Genomic DNA, 23,249 nt, shown 5'->3' with positions numbered 1-23,249 from the left:
GAGAGAGAGAGAGAGAGATTTGTCTCAAGCCCCCTATTGATTTGTTTATGGGGCAGAAAGACTGGATATAGTTTGTAGCATAAATACATAAATAAAGATATCAAGGGACAGTAAGAAATCTCAGGCTGTCCCTTGGTAAGTAAGGCCCTGCTCTTATAATCCATTTGAGCCGCTAGTTGTTAACAGATTTTTTTTTGGTCATTTCAGACAGATATTTTTTTTGGCTCCTAATGGACTTATTTTACCTTCACAGGCAAAGCCACTCATGTCCTGTTGGCATCCTGGGGCTCAGTCATTTTTTAATGAAAACTACTTTATTATCAGTGTTTCTTTCTGCTTCTGAATTGTTGCAGTGTGCTGTTTAAAATGCCTGGAGCACTCCTGAAAGGGTCATTATGCCCCTGCCTTTTTAGCAGTGTGCTCCTTTTTCAGCTTAAAAAAAAATTATATATTCTAAGGCCCCTTTCAGGTGACCATTCTAAATGTATGTTATCCGTTCTTGGCTCAAACCTGAGTGAAGCGATACAGGATGGGTGTTTCATAGACCTTATTTCAATCCATCTATAAACCATCTCTGAAGTGCTCTGAAGCATTCTGGTCATTTCAAACAGTGCCACACTCGCCCCTGCCTTTTTTTAGTGCTGCATTCTTTTTCAGCTTTTTAAAAAACATTCTAAGATTAGTGCTATAGCACCATAGCAACCAGTGCATCTGAATGCTAATGATATACCATCAGCTTTCGGATGCATTAGTTGCTATGGTACTATAGCACTAATCATAAAATGTTTTTTTTTAAAGCTGAAAAAGAATGTGCCATTAAAAAAGACTGGGCTGCGGGGGAGGGGAGGAGTGTGGCACTGTTTGAAATGACCAAAGTATTTCAGAGTGCTTCAGAGATGGCTCATGGATGGATTGAAATGAACTGTATGAAATACCCGTTCCTGTAATGCTTTACTCAGAATTGGGCCAACAATGGATAACATCTGGTTTAGAATGGTCATATGAAAGGGACCAAAATAAATGGGTCTAATGTCAGCTAGATACTACTGAATCAAAGCCTGAACCTCAAATACTTCTTATAATGATGTAATATACTATTATGTATCATAATTATCATTATAATACAGTGGTTCTCAACCTGTGGTTCGCGACCCCTTTGGGGGTCGAATGACTCTTTCACAGGGGTCGCCTAAGACTCTCTGCATGAGTGTTCTCCATCTGTAAAATGGATAAATGTTAGGGTTGGGGGTCGACACGAAATGAGGAACTGTATTAAAGGGTCGCGGCATTAGGAAGGTTGAGAACCAATGTTATAATACATAATCAAATTGAAAAAGTAAAGATAGTTATTAACATTCAGAAGACATTTGCACCTGGCAATTATTCCATAGAGCTGTTGCAAAAATAACCAAGTTATGGGTAGCAACATGCACAAGTATACCATCGATTAAGTGTTCCTAGCCTTTACACATTGAAGGAGGGCATCTTTGCTCTTTGTTTCACCTGATGTGTATAATAACTGGATATGATAACACATGAGAACATATACTGGATATATTTGTTGTCACAATTGTTAAGTTTGGTTAGTATCCACACCTGACAGCCGCACCTTATGTCTATTTACACGCAAAAGGAATCTGAATGTATTTTCATCAATCTCTTGCCTGCTGCCTTCAGTCATTCTACTATAATTTTGTTCCAATTATAAATTGTTTGTTTCATTCTCCCATGGAACTGACCACATTATTATTGTCAACATAATCCGTTTGCCTAGTTAAACACAGGTGTAAGGAAAGAGCCCTCCTCTATTCTGGGACTTTCTTATTCCTTTTTAATTTTCCTCCTGGAAACAACAAAAGTCCAAACTCCATTTAAAAAAAAACTTTGAATACATCATAATCTACAAGTAGAAGCATAAATAGTTGCCCCTCTCTCTTGCAGATGATTTGTAACGGACGTGGGAATTGTCAGTGTGGCAGATGCATCTGTGAGAACCCCAACCTTTATGTTGGACCCACCTGTGAAGTCAGCTACTCCTTGGTAAGTCAATAGGCCAAGCTAGTGGCCATTTTTGATCTGGTATTTATTTGCCAGGATTCTTAGTTTCTTCCCTAGGAAGGGGCTGTGGCTCAGTGCTCGTGACATCTGGTTTGTTCCAGGTTGAATCCCTGGAATCTCCAGTTAAGACCTCCTAGAAGGTGATGTGAAAGGCCCACATGATAGCCAGGAGAGCCACTACCACTCAGAGTGGAAATACTACCAATCTGACCTAATACGAGGCAACTTCATGTTACTGTTATGTTCAGTGGGATATCAAATGTATTTTTAGGGAACACGGTGCAAGCAGCAAGATGGGCACATAGGGTTGTCAGACCTGGGGGAAAATGTCCTGTCTTTTTAGCAGAGGCTTAATAGGATGGTGTTTGCTAGATGACATTGATGTAGCACCAAGGGAGGGGGCGAAGCACCGGGTGTGTGCCGGTGCATGGGTGTGGCGTGGGCATTCCAGAACATTCCAGGGTGTGGGGGGCATTTTGGGGTGGGTGAGGCAAGGCGCAGGGCACACATGTGCCCCGGTGCAGTTTCCCCTTGCTCCAGCCCTGCTAGGTGATAGCATCTATCTCCAAGCCATTAAAAACTTTAGCTGCTCATTTTTGTACATTAAACCTCTATGTGACAGGATATTTTTCAGTCGGCCTATTGGCAACCCGGTGTACAAAATGGAAGAGAATTATGCCACGCAAAGTCATAATGCCCTGCTCCATAACACAGCAAAATGTTTAATGTAGGCCTATTAACTGGGTATTTGGCAAGTTGCTTCATATTTCCATTTGACTCATGATGAAAATCTGTCCCTTTTCTTTCAATCATTTCTCTAATGGGATAAAATGTATGTATTTTTCTCAAGCACTCATCCAAGGGCCAAGTGTCCTATATCTTCCATTATTTGTGCAGTTCTTCTTAATGGGACACCTTCTCTCTGTTGAACAGGGCTTTCAGCTTGCATGTGAAAATATCCGCAGCTGTGTTCAATGCAAGGCTTGGAGGACTGGCGAGAAGAAAGGGAAGAATTGTACAGGCTGTCCTTTTGATATTAAAAAGGTGGATGAACTGCAAAAAGGTACAATCACTTCACTGCCTGTTTGACAGACTAATACATACCAAAGTGACTACATAAAGTAGAGTAGTTGGGAAGAGAAAAAGATTGCCTAGTGAAGGAGGTGCTGAATAGTCATAGAGCTAATTTACATGTTGAATCCATTGCATAATATCTGACTGATAGTTTAGGTATGGGGAAGAGCTGTCTCTGATCAGTTATCCTACCCAGAGTTCCTTTATTGTGTGAACACAATACTTGTTGGTTAAGGCATAATTATTAATGAGTACCAGTGTGTGTTTCCTTTAAGTCAGGATAGACTTTTCACGCCCTCAGGGAACTTGTGAAGTGACCTCAGAATAAGCATGAGACCATGCACCGCAGGTTGGCTGACCTTCCTGATGAATACTTTGCATGCCTATGTGTTTATTGTCTTAATTTTATATATTTATATCTGTGTTTTCCAGCTGGATGGGTTCCCAAAGCCTAGATATAATATTTACTATGTCATTTGCACAGGGTGACTATTATACTGATTGATTGCCTGGCAACCAGTGGGAGACCAAAGGGGCAGAGGGGAGGGTGTGAAAACAGTGATGGTGTGAAAACTTCTGTCCAGATGTTACTGGAAATTCTGTGGAAAAATTATAGCAATTCCTAGAGAAATGTGATGTCACTTCTGGGTTTTTTCAGACATGAGGTCATACTGTCACTGACAGAGGTTTTTTCCCTCTTTAATTCTCCCTTTAGCTGTTGGAGTGCAAGTGGGCACACGGTAACTCTAATTGTATTTGACTTCAGTTTGTAGAGGAGGTTTCAGTTAAGCCTTGTTTTCCATTGGAGGAAGAGAACATCTGTCAGTGAAAAGGTGCATGTGCTGATCAACACTGATCTATCCTCCTGGCCAGAGGCAAGATGTATGGAGGGCTGCAGCAGGAGGGGAAAAGTTTTGTTTCATTAGCTTAGCTCCATTCAAAGTCCTTTGGATGTGATACAGCATGAACAGGCTTCATGAGTGTAAAGGCCATCTTATTAAACAACGAAGAGTACATTGTACCAAGTTTCTGTCCCAGAAGCCCTCTCCCTAGCAAAAGGAAATCAACCTGTTGCCTCTAACAGTATCCATATGACTTCATGCCAAGTCTATAGTGAACAGTGTAAGCCCTGAGGAGCGTTGAGGTGGTTTCTAAGTATTTCAGAACAACGTTTCTTCTGCATTTCTATGCTGGTAGAAAATATGCCTTTGAGCATAGAAATCTTTGGTAACATGCCTCCTTTTTATGTTGCTGCAGATGGAGACATAAACACAATTTGTTCCTTCCAAGATGAGGAAGATGACTGCATTTACCATTTCACTGAAGAGAATCCCAGCACAGGAGGCAACAGAACTGTGCTTGTGCAAAACAAGAAAGGTAAGCAAGAGGGGTGAGGAAGGGAGAGAAATAGGGGGAAGAGATGCTGTCGAACACTGAGGCAAGGTGGCACTTGGCAGCAGATGCACCAACTATTTTCCTCACAGGGGAGCCCTTCTCTTTTTATTCCAGATCATAGAGTTTTATGAATGTATGTTCTGAGGTCTACTTAGGCATACCATATTAATGAAGGTGTGACCAAATCCATTAATCATATTGCTACACACTATTAAGTCTGTGGACTGGATTTCTGATCATAACAGAAACTACATAGCGGCAGGGGTCCTCAACTTTTTTGAGCCTTCAGGCATATTTGGAATTCTAACACAGGGTGGTGGTCACAACCACAAAATGGCTGCTGCAGGAGATGGAATCAGACACAAAATGGCTGTTCTAGCTTACGTTCAACCACACTGTGGAGATCCTTGTGTTGTGGCAGCTGTTGCCAAATCAACATTAAAAAAATGTTATCTCTTTTTTAACCACAAAGATTTTTGTGTCATTCCAGAGTGCCCAGCAAGAAGCTTCCTTTGGCTTATCCCCTTGCTAATACTACTGATGCTGCTTCTTGGGTTGCTGCTTCTATTGTGCTGGAAGTTCTGCGCTTGTTGCAGGGTGAGTCACCTTTCCACTTTCCACTATCAAATGCAAGCAATAGAAAAATGTTGACTGCAAAGGTGGCTGGAGGAAAGAGCTATCCGCACCCCCACCCCTACCAATAAACTGATGACTTTTGAGGCACCTCTCACTAGAGATCCATATGGAATGTTATCAGGGGTGTAGTGTGGGTGGGGCAGGCTAGGGAGCTTGCCCAGGGTGCCAATGGCCTGGGGGTGCACAAGGGAAGGAAGGGTGCCCATGTGATCTTCCCCTCACCAATGAGGAATGATTCTGGATAACCATTGCTTTTTAAACTGCCTGTGCTCACTGCCCACTCCCTCTTGCTGCTGGCTCTGAGCTGTAGGGTCAGGGTGGGTTGGCTAGCTGGAGGATTAGGTTGGAGTGGGGTGGGGAAGCTGCCGCAGCCCATTCCTCCTCCACGCTGCCAAAGCAAGTTTCTTTTCAAAGAGCCAGCGCTCACTGTGTAGCTGGGATGGAGGGCAGGGGGTGTGCGTGTGTGTGTGTTTGTGTGTGTGTGTGTGTGTGTGTGTGTGTTGCTGAGGGTGGAGGGCACCATGGCAGGGTTAGAATGGGCTGGCTGGCTGGCTGGCTGGCTGGCTGGCTGGCTGGCTGGCTGGCTGGCTGGCTGGAGCTTTAGGGGGGGGAGCCGCAGCAGCCAATTCCTGCTGTCCGCTGCCAAGGCAAGTTTCTTTTCAAAGAGCCAGCACTCACCGACTGTGTAGCAGAGAAAACTCTCCCTGCAGGCAATTTCTGCTTTATAACATGCTTCCGCATACAGGACTCCCTCCTATCCTCCAGCTTCCCACTCCCCAGTCCCTGAACAGGGCAATTTCTCTCTGTAGGAACAGGTTTCAGCTCTCTTGATTGGTCAGCACAGGGAACCCGATGGTTCCTTGATCCCTGAAACCCCTCCTTTGCTGTCCCACCTTGTGGGTGGGTGTGAAAGAGAGGGAGAGAGAGAGAGATTAGAAAATTAATTTGGCTGCATTTGCCCCTCCTCCCAGTGAAATGACAGTGTTTCATTTTTTCTTTGGAAAAGTTTGCTTCAACTTGAAAATCTCAGGTTTGGGAAGATGAAGAGGAAGGAAGCTTTTTTAATAAGCCAGGATCACACTTGGATGCTTTGTCTTTCTGATCCTGTAAGACAAATCCCCTCCTTCCAGTAGTCTGAACTTTAGAGTTGGGGGATGTGAACTAGAATATTTTATGTAGGAGAACTGAACCCATTTTGCAAACCTGCTGGGGCAGGGGGGAGTGGTGGGATGCAGCAGGTTCACACCACTTCGGCAGAACCTGTTGTTAAAATGGTGCTTGTAAACAACCGGTTGTTAATTTTTTTGAATTGCACCACCAGAACTGGTTGTTACATTATTTGAATCCCACCTCTGGGGGGGAGGGGGGCATCATGGAATTCACAAAACAGTGAACCAGTGGTTGAGATCCTGCTCTTGTTGCCTTTGTGGGGCTGGCTGAGGGAAATGGGTGCTGTTTCACTCTGGCTGGAACTGCCTTTCTCCCCGCCACTCCTGGCAGACTCCTGAAATACAACAGTTCTGTGAGGGAGACCGGGCAGCGGGACAAATGCTTTCACCAAGTGATTTTATCCATGCTGTTTGGGGGCGGGGGGAGCACACAATTTCAGTGCTTGCCCTGGGTGCCATTTTCTATAGATATGCCCCGTTATGCTCTATTATAAGTCAATTACTGACTTGAGGAAAAAGTCAGGATGACACCATATTCTCAATACCTTCATCATAGACTCAGATATAATTCTAGAGCAAATGGTATTAAATCCACATTAATCAAACAGAGAAGGCATTCAGAAAATGCTGTAATATAAGGAACCCTAAGAAATGGAACTCATAGAATAACTATAGGGGTAGGAACAATGCCCCTCAGGAAAGAGCAGTGAACTGTGAACAAGAAAGCTTGAGTGGCTCATATTTTAGTGTATTCTGCTATACCCAGCTGCTGTTGAAGGTAGTATGGAAGGAATGCTCATGTGCATATACTACAGTGACTGGGAAAATTCAGACTGGTAACTTCATATAAAAAATTTTGTACACTTTTTTTCTTTTTTCTTTTTATCTCTTAGGCTTGTTTGGCCCTACTGCCCTGCTGTGCACGAGGTACACTGACTTTAAGTTATCTGTAGTTTTGAGGGTGGAGGCCAATAATGTTAGAATGATATGTTTATTGTGGGTTTTGAAGGAAAGGGTATTGGTCTAGAATGACAGCTGAGACAATATCAACCATAAGGTGCTGTCTTATGTTGTCTAACCAATAGTCCTAACTGCTCCAATACGATCAACCTGATCCTTACTGGGAAATAGCTATCCATAAACATAATACAAACAAGTATTACTCCTATTTTTGGAAATATCAAGAATCAAGATGGGACCTCATCATAGGTGTAGCTCCAAGGGGACAGAGGGGGTGCATGATGCACCGGGCACGCACCCCTGTGGGGGCGTGGTGAGGGAGTGGAGGGGGCGGGGCAGGGCAAGGCGGGGCATTCCAGGGCACTTTTCCCCCTTGCTATGCCTCTGGACCTCATGCCTTCAAAACATATGTACAGTCTTGAACTATGTACTGTCTGCATAGCAAAGGATCAAGTCCACCGGAATGGTGAAGTATGGCAGAATGGAGCCAGATCTATTGCTAGAGCCTTAATGATATTTTGAAGTATGGCAGAGGAGTCATGGAAGTCTGTTTTCATGCAGTAATCTGTGTTAGTGGAACTAACGTCAGTCATGGGCACATTTATTAGCTTTCAGGCATATATTTATTTACAGTTCTTTCAAGCTCTTCTCTCAAGAAAGTAGGCAGTAGATTTTGTATTACTTCTCAGGATCAGCTCAAGGTAGGGCTTAGTTTATGGAACAAGGATGTGCTCTACATCATTATCCCGAGAACTAAACCCCAGTCTGACTATCACTTTGCACACACCCATGCAGTGGCAAAGCCACCAGGGGACGGGGAGTGCGCAATGCACCAGGCGCACCGATTCTCGTCATGTGGGGGGCAGAAAAATCCCCCACCCCTCCACGCCCCACGCCCCCTTCCGCGGCACCCCCCGCCTCCCCATGGCACACACCCCACTTACTTTTAGGAATGGAACATCCCAGAAAAGAAGCCTGCCTGTGTTGACTGGGCCTGGTAGGAACTACATTTCCCAAGGGCTCCTGGGAAATGTAGTTCCCACCAGGCCCAGGCAACGCAGGCAGGCTTCTTTGGCCTGTTCCTTTCCTAAAAATAAGTGGGGTGGGGTGCCGCGGGGGGAACGGGGGGGCCGGGGGGGGTCCGCGGGGAGGGACAGAAAAGCCAGAGTGTGCACCAGGCACACTCTGGCCTAGCTACTCCTCTGCACCCATATGGTATACTGGCTCTGAGCTGTAGCCAATCAGGAATTCTCTGTGGTCTACACCATGCTGCATGAATTTTAAGGATATCAAATGTACTCTTTAAAGCATGTACAATATTTTATATGCTGAAAACATGATTAGGCTTTGAAGATTAGAAAGGCTAATTGAACATCCTGCTGTCTTAGTATTCCGTGGCTCATGGGTGGCCACGAACAGGTTAGTAGTAGTATAACAGGCTTAATGCTAGCCACCTTTTTTTTACCCAACTAGAAATGCTTCTATATGGGAAGAACACCAGGAAGGGCTGCGGCTCAGTGGTGGAGCATATTCTTTGTAGGAACAAGGCCCCAGATTCAATCCACAGGATTTGTAGTTAAAAAGATCAGGTTGTATTTGACATGAAAGACCTCAGCTTGAGACCTTGGATGGCTGCTGCAGTCAAAATAGAGACTACTAACCTTAATAACCAGTGGTGTGACTCTATATAAGGCAGCTTCATGATTACTTTATAAAGTGGGAAGCTGAAGCAAGGTATACCGTTTCTGACAAAGGGTTTATTTCACTAACTCATTCTGAATTATGGGAAAGTTTGGACTGAACTTTGAAGAAGTGTAAATTCTGACTTTACTGCTTCCTCTAAAGGTCGCACTGTTGGTTTCAAGGAGGACCACTATCTGCTTAGGCAGAGTCTGATGTCCTCAGACCATCTGGACACTCCTATGGTGTGCACTGGCAACTTGAAAGGCGGAGACGCAGTCCACTGGAAGATTAACAACAATGTGCACAAGCAAGGCTTCTCTTCCCTCGCTCTCAACCCCAAGGATATGAGTGAGTGCCATTTTTATAAGATGGAGAAAACTTTGGGTGGAATGTGGCCTGTTACTGAAGCCAGAGATGATAGGAAAATGGCAGCCATTATCCCTTCAGGATCTGTTACTGATTTAAACCTGCAGGCATACATATGGTACTTTCCCATCACACAATAATTACCCCAGAAAACACATTGGCCAATTGCTTGATGGAATTTTCATTTGTGTCATAATCTTTATGTACACAGAAAGACTTCAAATCAGAAAAAAAATATTCGGCTGAAAGACTTTTCTGATATCTAAGCTTTCCACATGGAGGGGGATTTTTGACATCAGTTATTTGTCCATGTTATTTATAGTCTTCAAGAGATTTTCCAGACTTCTCCATATAATCATGTAAGACAAATGTCTCAAAATATATCAAAAACAAGCAGTAGATGTTCCATATGAACAGCAACAACTTTTTCTGATACACATCAAACACAGAACGGCTTTTCGGCAAGCAGAGTTTTAGATAGCATCTCTTCAAACCTGTCCTTGAAGTCGCACATTTCAAACTCCTCAGATCTACATTTGCTCTGATTCAGATCAACTAGATTGGGGGAAACGTATGCCTGCCAGACAGATGGGAAAAAACTCCATCCTGGCTGTATTCTAATACAAGCACATTGTTGGGTTCTGTTAATCCAAGATGGAGGGGGGTGATTCTCCCAGTTCTCTCTGCTTGTTGCAACCTTCAGTGTTGTGTGTGACATGTTTGGGGTGCTGTGTGGTTTCTGGGCTGTATGGCCGTGTTCTAGCAGCATTCTCTCCTGACGTTTCGCCTGCATCTGTGGCTGGCATCTTCAGAGGATCTGATAGTAGGAAAGCAAGTGGTGTATATATACCTGTTGGAATATCCAGGGTGGGGGAAAGAACCATTGTCTGTTAACAAGTAAAGAGTGCAATTAGCAAGCTAGATTTACATGTGTTGAGTGGGATCCACCATTAGCATTTGAGTAACAATGAAGATAGCAAGGTCAATAGGTGAGGTCATCTGAATAGAAGTAGCATGTGACATGTTTGTTTACAAAGCTCTCTCAACACCCAGCATTGGATTTTCTGGGGGTGAAGGAGGAAGGGAAAGGCAGGGAGATGTCCATCACAGCAAGTTGAAAACTCATGGGACTTACATGTAAGATGAGACATCTCCAGAGGTGGGATCCAACCAGTTCTCACTACTTCTCTAGAAGTGGTTACTAATTTTTTCTGAGTGCCGAGAAGGGGTTACTAAAGCAACCTCCCTGCCCAATAGGGACTGGAGGTGTGTTTGTGCAGCGGCACCACTGTTTGAATCCCACCACCATCGGAACCTATTAAAATTTTTGGATCCCACCACTGGACAACTCCACAACCCTACCTATGCATTATCAGGAACTATGATATATTTTATTTATTCAGTTATTTTGCAAAATTTATATCCTGTCTTTCTGCCTTCACATGAGTTACCAAGGTGGTTAACAATTTAAAACATACATGAGTCACATTTTAAAACCATTAAAATTAACGTTACCAGCACACATCATTAAAACAATTCAAGACAGAGTTAAACTATATGCACAGGCATAAAAACAGCAATTAAAACGTTGGTCAGGAAGGATGGAGCACTGAGGGAATGCCAAACTAAACCAAAAAGTCTTTATCTACTGGCAAAGGCTGGCAAAATTCAGAAACAGAAGACTCTTCATGGGGAGAAAGTTCCAGAGCTTGGATGCCAGGACAAAGGAGGCCCTCTTCTCGGTTGCCAACCTCCTAATTTTACAAGGTGGAGGCACCTGAAGCAGGGCCTTTGAAGAGGGCGTTGGGGTCAGGCAGATTCATAAGGGAACAGGCACGTTAGTCCTAAATCACATAGGGCTTTGAAGGTCAAGAGCAGCACATTGAACTGTGCATGGAAACCAACTGAATGCCTGTGCAGATGGGCCAAGATTGAAGTGGTATGGTCCCTACAACTCACCCCAGTCAACATCCTAGCCACAGCATTCTGTACCAATTGAAGTTTCCAAACACTTCTCAAGTGTAGCTCCATGTAGAATGCATTGAAGTAATCTAATCTAGACTTAATCAGGGCATGAACCACAGTGACCAGTTGGTTTCTTCCCAAGAAAGGCTGCAGCTGGCCAACCAGTTGAAGCCGGTAAAATGCACTCCAGGCCACAGCTGCCTCCTGCTTATCCAGCATTAAGCCTGGGTCCAAGAGCACCCCCAGACTAGAGACCTGTTCCTTCAAAGGGAGTACAACCTCATCCAGAACTAGGAACATCTTAAATCCTTAATCAGACCTTTCTCCCACCCGTAGCACTTCCATCTTGTTGGGATTAAGCTTCAGTTTCTTAGCCTGCATCTGTTCAAAAATAGCCTCTTGGTACTGATACAAAGTTTCTACAGCCTGTCTGAGATCAGCCAGGAGTGCAAGATAGAGCTGAGTGTTATCCTCATTTTGGTGGCAACTCGGCCCAAAACTCCAGATGGCTTCACATAGTGGTTTCATGTAGATACTTAAGAGCATAGGAGATAAGATGGAAACTTGTGGGACCCCACAAGCCAAAGTCAAGGGGATGAGCAGCAGTCCCCCAGGACTACCTTCTGAACTGTTGCAGAACGGTGCCTCCCAATCCCAGCTCAGATAGGCAATCCAGAAGGATCCCATAACAGATGGTATCAAAAGTTGCTGATATATGCCTTCATCATCACAATTTAGCGCTGATGCTGCACATGAGCATGTTCAGATGTTTAGAATTTTATACGTCTTAGAACCAGCAAATGTGAAATAAGCTTTTCATATAAAAGCTTTTCAATATAAGCTTTTCAATAAAATTAAGCATTGAGACTGGAATCCGGCACACAATTAGGCTACTTAAATCTAAATGGGTTTAGTTGTGTGCAGGATTCCAGCCACTGGATTTATTGTTTGCATTAAATTCATAAAACATTCTGAATAGGCCTGCATTGCTTTGTGTTGTGTCTTGGCCTGCTACTTCTTGCCAACAACCATGGAAAAAGGTTGACTAATTTCTCTATTTCTAGTCACGTATGGGTTGTCTCTCAGATTGGCCCGGCTCTTCACCCAAAATCTTGCAAAACCAGATAGCCGTGAACACCAGCAACTACAAAAAGAAGTGGAAGAGAACGTACGTAGCAGGAATGAATGATGACTGTCACATTTGTTATTAAAGGGGTAGGGAAAAACACATTGGTGACTTCTCAGTGGTTTTCTTGCTGCTGCAGAAGCTGATGAATAAATGCACTGGTAATAATGCTCCTAGATGGTGGGTTTCTCATCATTTCCCTGCCCCAGCATAGCCTAACCTAACCATTTCAACTCCTCCCCTCACTATAGTGATATGTCATGGACCAATTTTAAAAACCATCCAAAAACTCCTCTGAAGGGGCAAGATGGGAAATGGTTGCTGCAAGAGAACTGTGACAGGGCTACTAGCACCTATGTGGGCAGGACTGGGAAAGATCTGAAGGCCACTTTCCAGCCAACTCAACTTTGCACAGCTACAGTGGAATCTCTGTTTTTGTTGGTAATCTGTCCGAAAAGAATCGATGAAAACCGAAACCGATGAAAACCGAGGCAAACTTTTCCATAGGAATCAATGTAAATCCAATTAATCCGTTCTAGGCACTCCAAAAAACATACCAAAAACACATTTTTGGTGAATAAACATAGTGTTTAATGCTGAAAACAGTAACAAACAATAACACTAGGACCAGCTTCAGAGCCAGTGGACCAATGTCGCACCAGAAAGCTGTTTCTGACGCCCCTTTAAGATTTGTCTGAAATGGGGCAAGACATTGTCATCAAACAAGTTGCAGACACGGCCTGCAACAGCTTTGTCTGGGTGATTTTTCTCCACAAACCCCTGCACCTTACTGCAAATCGATGAAAACCGAGGCAAACTGATGAAAACCGAGACAAATTTTTCACTGAAAAAATCGATGAAAACCAAAACTGATGATAACCGAAGGCAATGAAAACCGAGGTTCCATTGTATATCCAAAAAGATCGTAGTAAAATAGGTTTTGGAAAGAATGCAGCAAAGTCAAGGAAAAGCCAGAAGGCACCCGAAAGCACCATAATAAGCTTTTGTGCACTTACTGCTTCCTGTGCGGCTGTGTGCTTCACAGTGGAGTTTACCTGCCATTTGCAGGGAAGTATTCAGCTGCAAAACATCCTGCACCCACGTGAATGTGCCTTTTGCTTGCCCCCACTTCCTTGTTCTATCCCTGCTGGAGGAACTTCTGTTGGGTGGAAAGGGAAAGTTGGGAAGATTGAGAAAACTCCGAGACAGCAAAACACATCCTGGTTCCTTTCGCTTTCCCTGTGAAGCTGGGGGAAAAGTCATGCTTTACTAGTTTTTGGAAACCCTGATGAGAGTCTGATCTGAGGCCTGGTGAGTTCTGTGTGCACATTAGAGAGAATCCATCCCAAAGGGAATGAACGCTCACTGTGAAGCAGACCACAAGTGCATAAATGGCCAATGTTTCATGGAAGCAGGAAAACAAAGCACTTATTTATTTATTTATATTTATTCGATATACCGCCCCATCCCCTAAGGACTCTGGGCGGTGTCTTTCCATTAGGAACAAAGCTGGCCCAAACGGGAGACTGAAACCAAGAAATCAGACGGAGATTGGGGCTAGGAAGGGGAGCCATGAAGGATTCTTATGTCTAATGGTCTGTGGCAACCAAAATTAATTCAGGCCATAGTATTCCCTATTACTATGTGTGGATGTGAAAGCTGGAAAGTGAAGAACGTTGACAGGAAGAAAGTAGATTCCTTTGAAAAGTGGTGTTGGAAGAGAGTATTACAAATATCAAGGGCTGCTAAAAACAAATAAGCTGGTTCTAGATCAAATCAAGCCTGAACTGTCCTTAGAGGCTAATTGAATAAACTGAGGTTGTACTTTGGTCACATAATGAGAAGACCAGAATCACTGGAAAAGTCAATAATGGTAGGAAAGTTTGAAGGAGGGCAGTGGAAAAGAGGAAGACCCAGTGTGAGATACATTGACTCTATAAAGGAAGCCCAGGCCTTCAGTTTGCAAGGCCTGAGCAAGGCTGTTAACAATAGGAAGTTTTGGAGGGCATTGATTAATAGGGTTGTCACGGGGAAGCAACTTGGAGGTGCTTCCCCCCCCCCCCCCCCACCACCACCACCACCACTTCCACATGCAGAAGTGGCTTCCATGAGCAGAAAAGGATGTTAGAGCTTGGGACAAAGTACGTAGCTCCCATCCTCCAAAGTGAAGAAAACCTGATAATTAACCATTGATTCACGAGTCTGGAAGGGTACCTGTAAATCCAAAAAGAGCAATAACTAATAAATTAGCCTGAAAACAGCAGGAAAATTACAGGGAGAACTGGAACTTTTGCTGAAGGACACCTATTCTTTAGCAGGTATATACTAGGAAAAGGATTTTAATGGGAGCCCCTGTTTCAGCTGTGCTTCCAACAAACTGCAGAACAGTGATAATTCAATATTTGTGTAGGTAGTAATGGGATTTCATTAGCCTGCAACTTTTGCATGTTTGGGTATTTGAGAAGCCTGAATTAATGACTGTCTTTTGGTCTTCACAGCTGAATGAGATTTACAGAACTATCCCGGGTGCCCACAAATTTAAGCAGACAAGATTCAGGTGAGTAAACTGAGGAAACCAACTGAAGAGTTGTGAAATGCAGCGGATCTTATTTTTTTAATAGAGAAGAACAGTGAAGGTTTCACGGATAGGTGTAATTAAGTCTTAGAGAGAATTTTTACACTAGAATGGTAGTCCCTTGTGTTAGGCAGTATAGAAAGAACTAGAACAGGCACCTATGGAAAAACTCACTGATGGGATAATAAGAATTATCATCACTTTTAGTTTGCAGCAGGGAGGACCGCTATAAAGTATATTTCATATGGCAAACGAGCAGATCCCTGTATCTATCCAGAGATCAAAATTATTCAACTGATCTGTTTTCTCCTCAGGTTACAGCCAAATTCTGGGAAAAGGTAAGCAAAAGCATTAATAGCTGGTTTGGCATACAGGTGTGAATATATGGAGATTTTTCATTGAGGCTCAGGTAATGCTTGGGGCTGGGGCAAGGAGTGGGCATTACCTGAACCTCAACCAATGCAGTATCTGTTTAAATAATTAGTCCTAGCTTGTTCACTTTCTGTACTATAGTGTTCACATTGCCAATTTGCTTCCTAGTGCTGCATGACAAGGTGGTCTTAGCCAATAAGCAATAGGGGCACTGTCACTGCACTTCCCTGGTGGGGGTGGGGGGGGGGGGAAGGGTAAAAAAAGAGTAGACTCCTGCTTCCACTATTTGCACCTGTGCCATCTATGTCTTAGGCAGTTAGCTCAGCAGCCCCTTGGGCATGCTCCATCTGGGGCTTGGGCCGTTGGCTTCCAGTGACACACTTCCCACTTGCCTCACATGGAGCAAGGCCACTCTTTGCTTGGGCCCAGCTGTAGGGAGGGAATGTGGAGAATGGCAGTCTTCCGGGGAACCATCCTTGATTTTTGTGCTAAGACCATCCTTGCATGAAGTTAAATGTTTGGACCTTGGTCTTCCCAACCATTCAGCCTGTCTCTGTCGAGGAGGCAGCGAGGCTGTATTAAGACACACAGCGGCCTTTTTTGTTCCCTCAATGATCCTTCCTTCCTAACCAATGTTTTTATGCTCAGTATATATTTTTAATTCTGCTTTTTTTAACTCTTTTAAAAGTTGTTTTAATGATGCATGTTTGGGAGGGGGCGATTTTAATAGTTTTATAATGTAACTTTATCATGTATGTGGTAAATTGTTAACCATCTTGGCAGGCCTTGTACGGGCTCAAAGATAGGATATACATTTGATAAATAATAAATAAAACAAAGTTTAAGAGGCCCTGCTGTAGCATTACTCCCAAAATGATGATTTTGTAATTTTAGTTCATAATCTGAAGCTGTCAACTGGAGTTTACTCAGTTTGTGTGCAAATCCACCTTTGGGAGGTAGATCTGCACGCAGATTTCCTTCTCATCTGTGTGTAATATGTTATGTTTTTCCCTGCTGTGAATTCTGTAATGCTTGAAGGAGTGATTCATGGCTGCAAACATGAGTAAATAGCTGTGATCCCTGTATGGATATGCAGAAAATATTTTGGGGAGCATCATGTGAGACAGACCTAAATTGACTCCTCTACTGCTAACCTTCTGCAGGAGTTTGTAGACTCTTGTAGGGTTGCCAATCTCCAGGTGGACAGCATTTTGTCCTGGAATTGCCATTGCCCTTCAGACTACAGAGCTCAGTTCCTCTGGAGGAAATGGTTGCTTTGAAGGGTGGACTCTATGGCACAGATTCCCCTCCCTAAATCCCACCCTTCTCAGTTACCACCTACAAATCTGAAGGAAGCTCCTAAACTGGAGTTGGCAACCCTACTGACACTCATTTACAGACTAGGTAGTTGAAAGTCAAGTCTGCACTGCATAATTTATCTTGCAGAAACAATACTTTGTGAACAAACTACATATGTGAATAAACTACATTTCTGCACTATATGTGAACAAACTACAAACTACTTTGTGAACAAACTACATATACTAAACTTCTTTCTTCTGATTGTTGTGGGGTTTCTGGGCTATGTGGCCGTGGTCTGGTAGATTGGGTCAAGATCTACCAGACCACGGCCACACAGCCTGGAAAACCCACAACAACCAGTTGAATCCGGCCGTGAAAGCCTTCCACAATACGTTAATCTTTCTTTTTTCTACCTCTAGACAAGACCATACAATTGTGGATACTGTGCTCACTGCCCCCCGCTCATCCAAGAATGACATTGTGAAAGTAACAGAGAAGCATGTCTCGCAAGAGGCTTTCAATGATCTGAAAGTGGCACCTGGTTACTACACTGTAATCTCAGACCAAGGTAGGAAATGAGTGCTACGTTCTGCCTGTTTCTCAATTAAATTTCTTAATTCAGCCAAAAACATTTTTAAATGATTTTATTTTTACCAACTAAAGAAATACAGAAAAAAGAAAGAGTTGAAACTGAAAAGGAGGTGAGGAAAGACTAATGAAGATGGGGAAAAGAGAAAGAATCTAAAGAGAGAGAGAAAGGGAGGCTGTTTCTAAGCGCTCTCGGCTCACTCACTCTGATCCTGGATTTTCTCAGAACTAATGGGTCTAATATACAAACCCTGTCAAATGTGTACCTGCCAAATTTAAGTGTTCCATGAGTAATGGGCTCACATGTCCTATGTGAGTTTTTGTAACATGCAAATCAGTCTTAAAATGGTACAATCAAGAAAACAGTTTATCACTTCTACAAGAGCTAGACCTCTGATGAAAGCAAAGGGATACCATTAGAATCATGTCCCTCCCTGTGTAACTGATTGCCTCCTTGCATCTTCTGCTTCCATTTCAACTTCAGATGCCCATGGCATGGTAGAGTTTCAAGAAGGAGTAGACCTGGTGGATGTCCGTGTTCCCCTCTTCATCAGGGATGATGATGACGACGAAAAACAGCTGCAGGTGGAGGCTACTGATGTTCCTGTGGGTACTGCACGGATTGGTCGCCGCCTTGTCAACATCACTATAATTAAAGAACAAGGTAAATGTGATTATCTGATGGCACACAATGGAATATTCTAGCTCTTCCTCCTTGTCTATTACGTAGAAATATCCTGAACTCAAACTGAGTTTTTAATTAAGGTCAGTGTTCAAAACTTAGAAGTACTTGGACCCCTTAAAAGGCACCCACAAAGCCACATTTTATATGTTTTCACTTCTTTCGATGTACTGAAATATATTTAGTACTTGTCAGATCTGAATTTTAGAGTAGGTGTGGAGCTGATGCATGTGAGATGGTGGCATCCTGGCATATTAAAAACAACTCAGGGATGTCCATCATCTGTCAATCTTGGCAGTACTAATCTGAGACTAGAGGGCTTTTATTGGCTGTTACCATATAAACTTTGCAGAATATCTTTAGGTAATCAATGTATCTGAGCTAGTCAGTAACAGAATGTTAGGAAGTTAAGTAGGAAAGTACTGAAGTGTCACTTTTGTGCTATGAGTGGGGATAGTAAATAAATCTTAACTTGTATGCTTGCATAAGGAGTTCTTTGTTGTGCAGTGCTTAGATGAAGATGTTGTATTAATATTAACAACAAACACATCACTTATTTGTCTGTTTTAGCCAAAAGCATCATTAGCTTCCTAGAGCCAGCTTATTCTTACAGCCGCTTTGACAAGCTGGCAAAAATCCCTGTTGGCCGTGAAATACTGGAGAACGGGAAGTCGCAGATAACGTTGCGGACACGGGATCACACCGCCCAGGAAGGCAAAGTAAGAACTGTGGAGCTGTCTAAAGAAGAGAATGTGTTTCTAGCTGTGATTATAGTAAAGCCTTTAACCGTTGTGCAACTATAATAGTGTACCTTGCATCAAAAGCACACATCACTTGACTCAGCCCAGTTCTGCATCCAGTAATCATTGCTGATAGTGAATTCCTGCATAGAATCCTGAAACTTCTTGTGGAGGAGCCAATTCTAGCACTACAATTCAGAATGAGGAGATTGGTGCCTACTGACTCTTCCTAGCAGAGGAGACAAGGTGGGGTTTGTGCTCCTAGCCAATTCCAAGTTCTCAGTGCAGTTTAATGAATCTACAGCTATTCTTCCTGCAGGGAGCTGTCTTGGAAACTCTTAAGAAACTAGAAAATAGTATGATACATATGTCTTCCCTCTCTGCACAAGAAACATATGGGGACTGTTCATGGCAACATGGGTTAGGAGGAATTATCACATGGACAAGGATGTGCAGTTTCACACATGCTTCCCATTCAGATAGATCATCTAGTTTGCATCCGTTATATAAGGAATTTTGTTCTGTGGAGGATTGCACTTAATACAAGCTAGTTGATATGTGATTAAAATTCACCTTTCATTGTCTTCAGCCATAAAAAAGCAAAACCATAAAATACAGGGTTGGATCCAGCCAGCTATTGTTTTCAGGCTGATTATACACTGGTGCTGTCCTGTGTACTGAAGGGAGATTCTTTTCAGGGCAGAACGTCTGTTATGGATACCTTTTCTCCCTTCTCACATTCACTGCATGGGAGATCCCATAATCTCGACTGTTTGTGGGGGCAGGCAAAGAGTGACTTTTCCCCCTGCTTTGCAGGGAAGATGAAAGAAATGGCCCTGCTTTGGGCTTTTTTGCTCCACCCCACCTCCCCAACTCTACTTCTGCCCTCCCTGATGATCAGGAGGACTTTGTAAAACTTTATTTCAACTTCAAGCATTTGTACCATATTAGATCTATCGAAATAACAATAGAACTAATATAGGAATATTTAAATACCAAGGAATATCAAAATAACAAGCCTCTCTTTCCTCCCGCTGCAGCAGCGGTGGCAGGAAGAATACCAGTTCTGGGACATGGTCCCCTTCTTCAGCAAAGTGTGATCCAGGGAATTGCTTTGTCTTTTTTATTTGGGGATTATTTTTGAAAGGAGCAACCATATTGGCATAGCTGAAATAACAACAATATCAATATAACAGTAATTTAAAGGGCTTTAACAAAGCCATCAATGTGCTATGGGCAGTAGGGTGCCTTTGCATGTATAAACAGAGAAACGCGGTGAGACCCTACTACAACCCCATTGGGCAGCGAAGAGCTCCAAGGAAAGCATTCCATGCATAATCGGCCTCAGTCATACTTAGTGGTTCTCATTACAGACCTCATCACCATTCTCCCTGGCTTTTATGCGTTCTGGTCCTGTGATTCTCAGCATAGCCTTTTTGTTGGGTTAAAAAGGACCCATCCTCCCTTTTTAACCAGAGAAAAGCAAGTAGGATCCAACCCATAGTGCAGTGCTAGCACAAGAATGCAAGATCTTGTATCTTTGCCAATAAAGAAAGTGTCTGAGCTCCCCAGTTATTGCAATGAGATTAGTGCCACAGGCCAATTCTGCACAACATAAATAAAACATTTTTAGGATGGAAATAATAGCATTTTGGGATGGAATTCTGTGCAGTTTTCCCAAAATTTTTTTTCCAAAATGTTTTATTTGTATTCACAATGTGTTTTTTCTGAAAACCCTAAACCAGCGATTTCCCCCCTCAAACCAGTTTAAAAAGGTTTCCTGCTTGCTGTGCAGAAGGCAGGGAACATTTTATTTTTCCCACCAGAGTTTAAAGCTACTATTTTCGTTTTCTCTGCAGCACGCGCCTGCCATTTCCTGCAGCTTCAGGGATTCTCCATGCTTCCTGCCATTTGCTGAGTGATTTCCACAGATGTTTCCTCAGCTGGCTGACTGCTATTTCAGTGTACATGAATAAAGTTAGTTTTGTCTGGCAATTCCACGCATGTGGTGTTTCCCCCCTTTTTTTGCTCTCAATGAGGTGTCTTCGAATCTATGAAGATGCAATAGGACAGTGATGGCGAACCTATGGCACGGGTGCCAGAGGTGGCACTCGGAGCCCTCTTTGTGGGCACGCGCACACAGAGTTCGTCATATGGGGGGCAGAAAATCACCACACACACACACACACACACACACACACACACACATCTAGACTAGTACCATGGTGAGCAGGGAGGACTCGGCTGGCGGGCCTGGTGCCTGTGCTCCGGATGGCTGCTGCCCGAGGGGGGGGGGGGCACAGAGGAGGCAGAGATGCTAGAGAAGCACAGAGCGGTGCGCGTGGGACTTGCTGGAGGCTAGAGCAGGCTGGCCCCTGCTCGAGCGGGTGGGGCGGAGGAAGAGGGAGCCAGCCGGTTTTTTCTAAACTAAAACTTCAGCATTCAGGTTAAATTGCCGGATTGGCACTTTGCGATAAATAAGTGGGGTTTGGGTTGCAATTTGGGCACTCGGTCTCAGAAAGGTTCACCATCACTGCAATAGAAGAATCAGCTGCGATTCTCATATTGTGTCTTCATAGCTTCAAAGACACTTCATTGAAAACAAAAAATGAAAAAAACTACACATGTGCCAAATCGCCAGGCAGAACTAACTATATTCATGTATTTTAAACACTGAAATGGTGACCAGCTATGATGCCAGCTGAGGAAATCACTCAGCAAATGGCAGACAGCACAGAGGATCCCTGCATTGGCACAAAATGGTGCTTAAAAGAATAGCTTTTGATTGAAATGGTTCTTTTTAAAATGCCTGCAAGACGTTTTATTTGTGCTGTGCAGAAAAAGCCACTTGCTACACTGGGGAAAATGCTGATAGAAACTCTTTGTGTTGTGCTAGCTCATAGTTTGTTATGTTGCTCCTCCCTCCCCCCACCCAGGATTATATTTTTACAGAGAGTGATTTGATCTTCCTGCCTGGAGAGAAGCGGAAGGAGATTCAAGTACCATTGCTGGAGCTGACTGAGATAGATGCCTTTCTTAACAACCGGCAGCAGAAGCAGTTCATTGTGGATCTCATTGATCCAAAGTTTGGGGCAAAAACTGGCAAATACTCTCAAACTATCGTGACAATTGATGATCCAGGTAAACTTGGTAACTTTGGACAGCTAGAATCATTTTGGTCTCCCTGTGTCTGCTGTGTCCCTAAATACTGAAAAAGAGATGTTGCTTTCTTTTCCACTCTCTACAGAAGCTGTGGATGGTATAGCATCAATGACAGGCCTAGGTCAACTTCCAGTGTCTCCTAGAAGCAGGCTTGGAGCACCCCTTAATCCAAATGCACAGGCTCTGAATTCAAGGAAGATCCGTTTCAACTGGCTACCCCCTCCTGGCAAAGTTGCAGGATACAAGGTATGCTGAGTTAGACAGTAAAGACTGCCTGTGGATAGGGATACTATCAATTCACCTACCAAAGGTCAGTCCTGAATGGTCCACAGAGGCCCAGTGCAATCCTGTCCTCCACTCTGCTGCTACCATTGGATGCTGCTGCTTTCAATGCGCATTGTGTTATGGTTGCAACATTCACTCTGGCACGTTCTTTGAAGCAATCCTGTTCCGAGTTAGCTTCAAATGGACTCATATAGGTCAAAGTGATTGTTTTTAAAATCTTATTAAATCACCTTCCACTGTGGTTTAGGGAAGGGAAAGCGTTTGAAGGTTTTCTCTTTGGGCTGCAGGTGAAATACTGGATCCAAGGGGACCCTGAATCGGAGGCTCACCTGCTTGATTCCAAAGTTCCTTCAGCAGAGCTCACCAACTTGTACCCCTATTGTGATTATGAGATGCAGTCCTGTGCCTACACTGCTATGGATGAGGGGCCTTACTCTGAAGTGGTTCATTGCCGCACACTTGAGGAAGGTAAGTTAGCATATTCCACAGAAAACAAGGAAGCTGTTTTAACAACACCCATCATCATTCCGTGCCCCAGTCATATATTAGCAGGGCTTTTTGTTTGTGGTTCAACTCACTGGTACTTGGGGGGAAGGGGGGCTACTAAGTCCTGGTGGAGGAATTGGTGGAAATCAGTGTAATCTTATATATTAGTTTTATTTTACAAAATAAACACTGAGTATTGGTATGGTATCTTTATATCTATGTTTTATCAGCTCTGTAGGAATTCAGTACTTTCTGCTATACGATCTTGCACAAACCCTGCCCAGTTTCATTATTTTATATAATTTGCTGTCTAGTGGATCTGATCTTCATAGTTTTAAATGCTCCGATTTTTACATTTTTACAAGCAGGCTTGTATGAGGCAGAACCTTGATCTATAAGCTTGAAGGACATCTATTCACTTTGGCTCTGGTTAGGATCCCATCAGATGTGAGAATAGATGTGGAGAAGAAGTCAAAGTGTGTTTGATCATGTGATGCTTTAATTTCCCTTTCATCTTAAGTTTTGGAGTGAAAAACCACCTGTGTTCTTTCAAGGCATCATTCTTCAAAGTCAACAGATTGAAAAACCTTATCAGTACAACAATAGGAATTTACATCCTTATAAT

The 23,249-nt window shown here is 43.3% G+C and overlaps 1 protein-coding gene across 1 annotated transcript in view; it reads left to right on the top strand.

The window, feature by feature from the left end:
* ITGB4 (integrin subunit beta 4) overlaps positions 1-23,249 on the top strand; it is a 95,486-nt gene that overhangs the window by 45,555 nt on the left and 26,682 nt on the right. Inside the window, exons 15-29 of the mRNA XM_048490781.1 lie at positions 1,942-2,040; positions 2,992-3,121; positions 4,390-4,509; positions 5,018-5,124; positions 7,226-7,259; positions 9,138-9,323; positions 12,371-12,474; positions 14,931-14,989; positions 15,322-15,345; positions 17,101-17,249; positions 17,754-17,933; positions 18,522-18,670; positions 21,628-21,832; positions 21,939-22,099; positions 22,426-22,606. Coding sequence (XP_048346738.1) covers positions 1,942-2,040; positions 2,992-3,121; positions 4,390-4,509; positions 5,018-5,124; positions 7,226-7,259; positions 9,138-9,323; positions 12,371-12,474; positions 14,931-14,989; positions 15,322-15,345; positions 17,101-17,249; positions 17,754-17,933; positions 18,522-18,670; positions 21,628-21,832; positions 21,939-22,099; positions 22,426-22,606 — 1,888 coding nt within the window. The remainder of the gene's footprint in view (positions 1-1,941; positions 2,041-2,991; positions 3,122-4,389; positions 4,510-5,017; positions 5,125-7,225; positions 7,260-9,137; positions 9,324-12,370; positions 12,475-14,930; positions 14,990-15,321; positions 15,346-17,100; positions 17,250-17,753; positions 17,934-18,521; positions 18,671-21,627; positions 21,833-21,938; positions 22,100-22,425; positions 22,607-23,249) is intronic.

This window comes from Sphaerodactylus townsendi, linkage group LG03 (assembly GCF_021028975.2).
Source record: "Sphaerodactylus townsendi isolate TG3544 linkage group LG03, MPM_Stown_v2.3, whole genome shotgun sequence".
Lineage (NCBI taxonomy): Eukaryota > Metazoa > Chordata > Lepidosauria > Squamata > Sphaerodactylidae > Sphaerodactylus > Sphaerodactylus townsendi.
The sequence above is the reverse complement of the archived record's forward strand: the minus strand, read 5'-3'. Positions and strand labels throughout refer to the sequence as shown.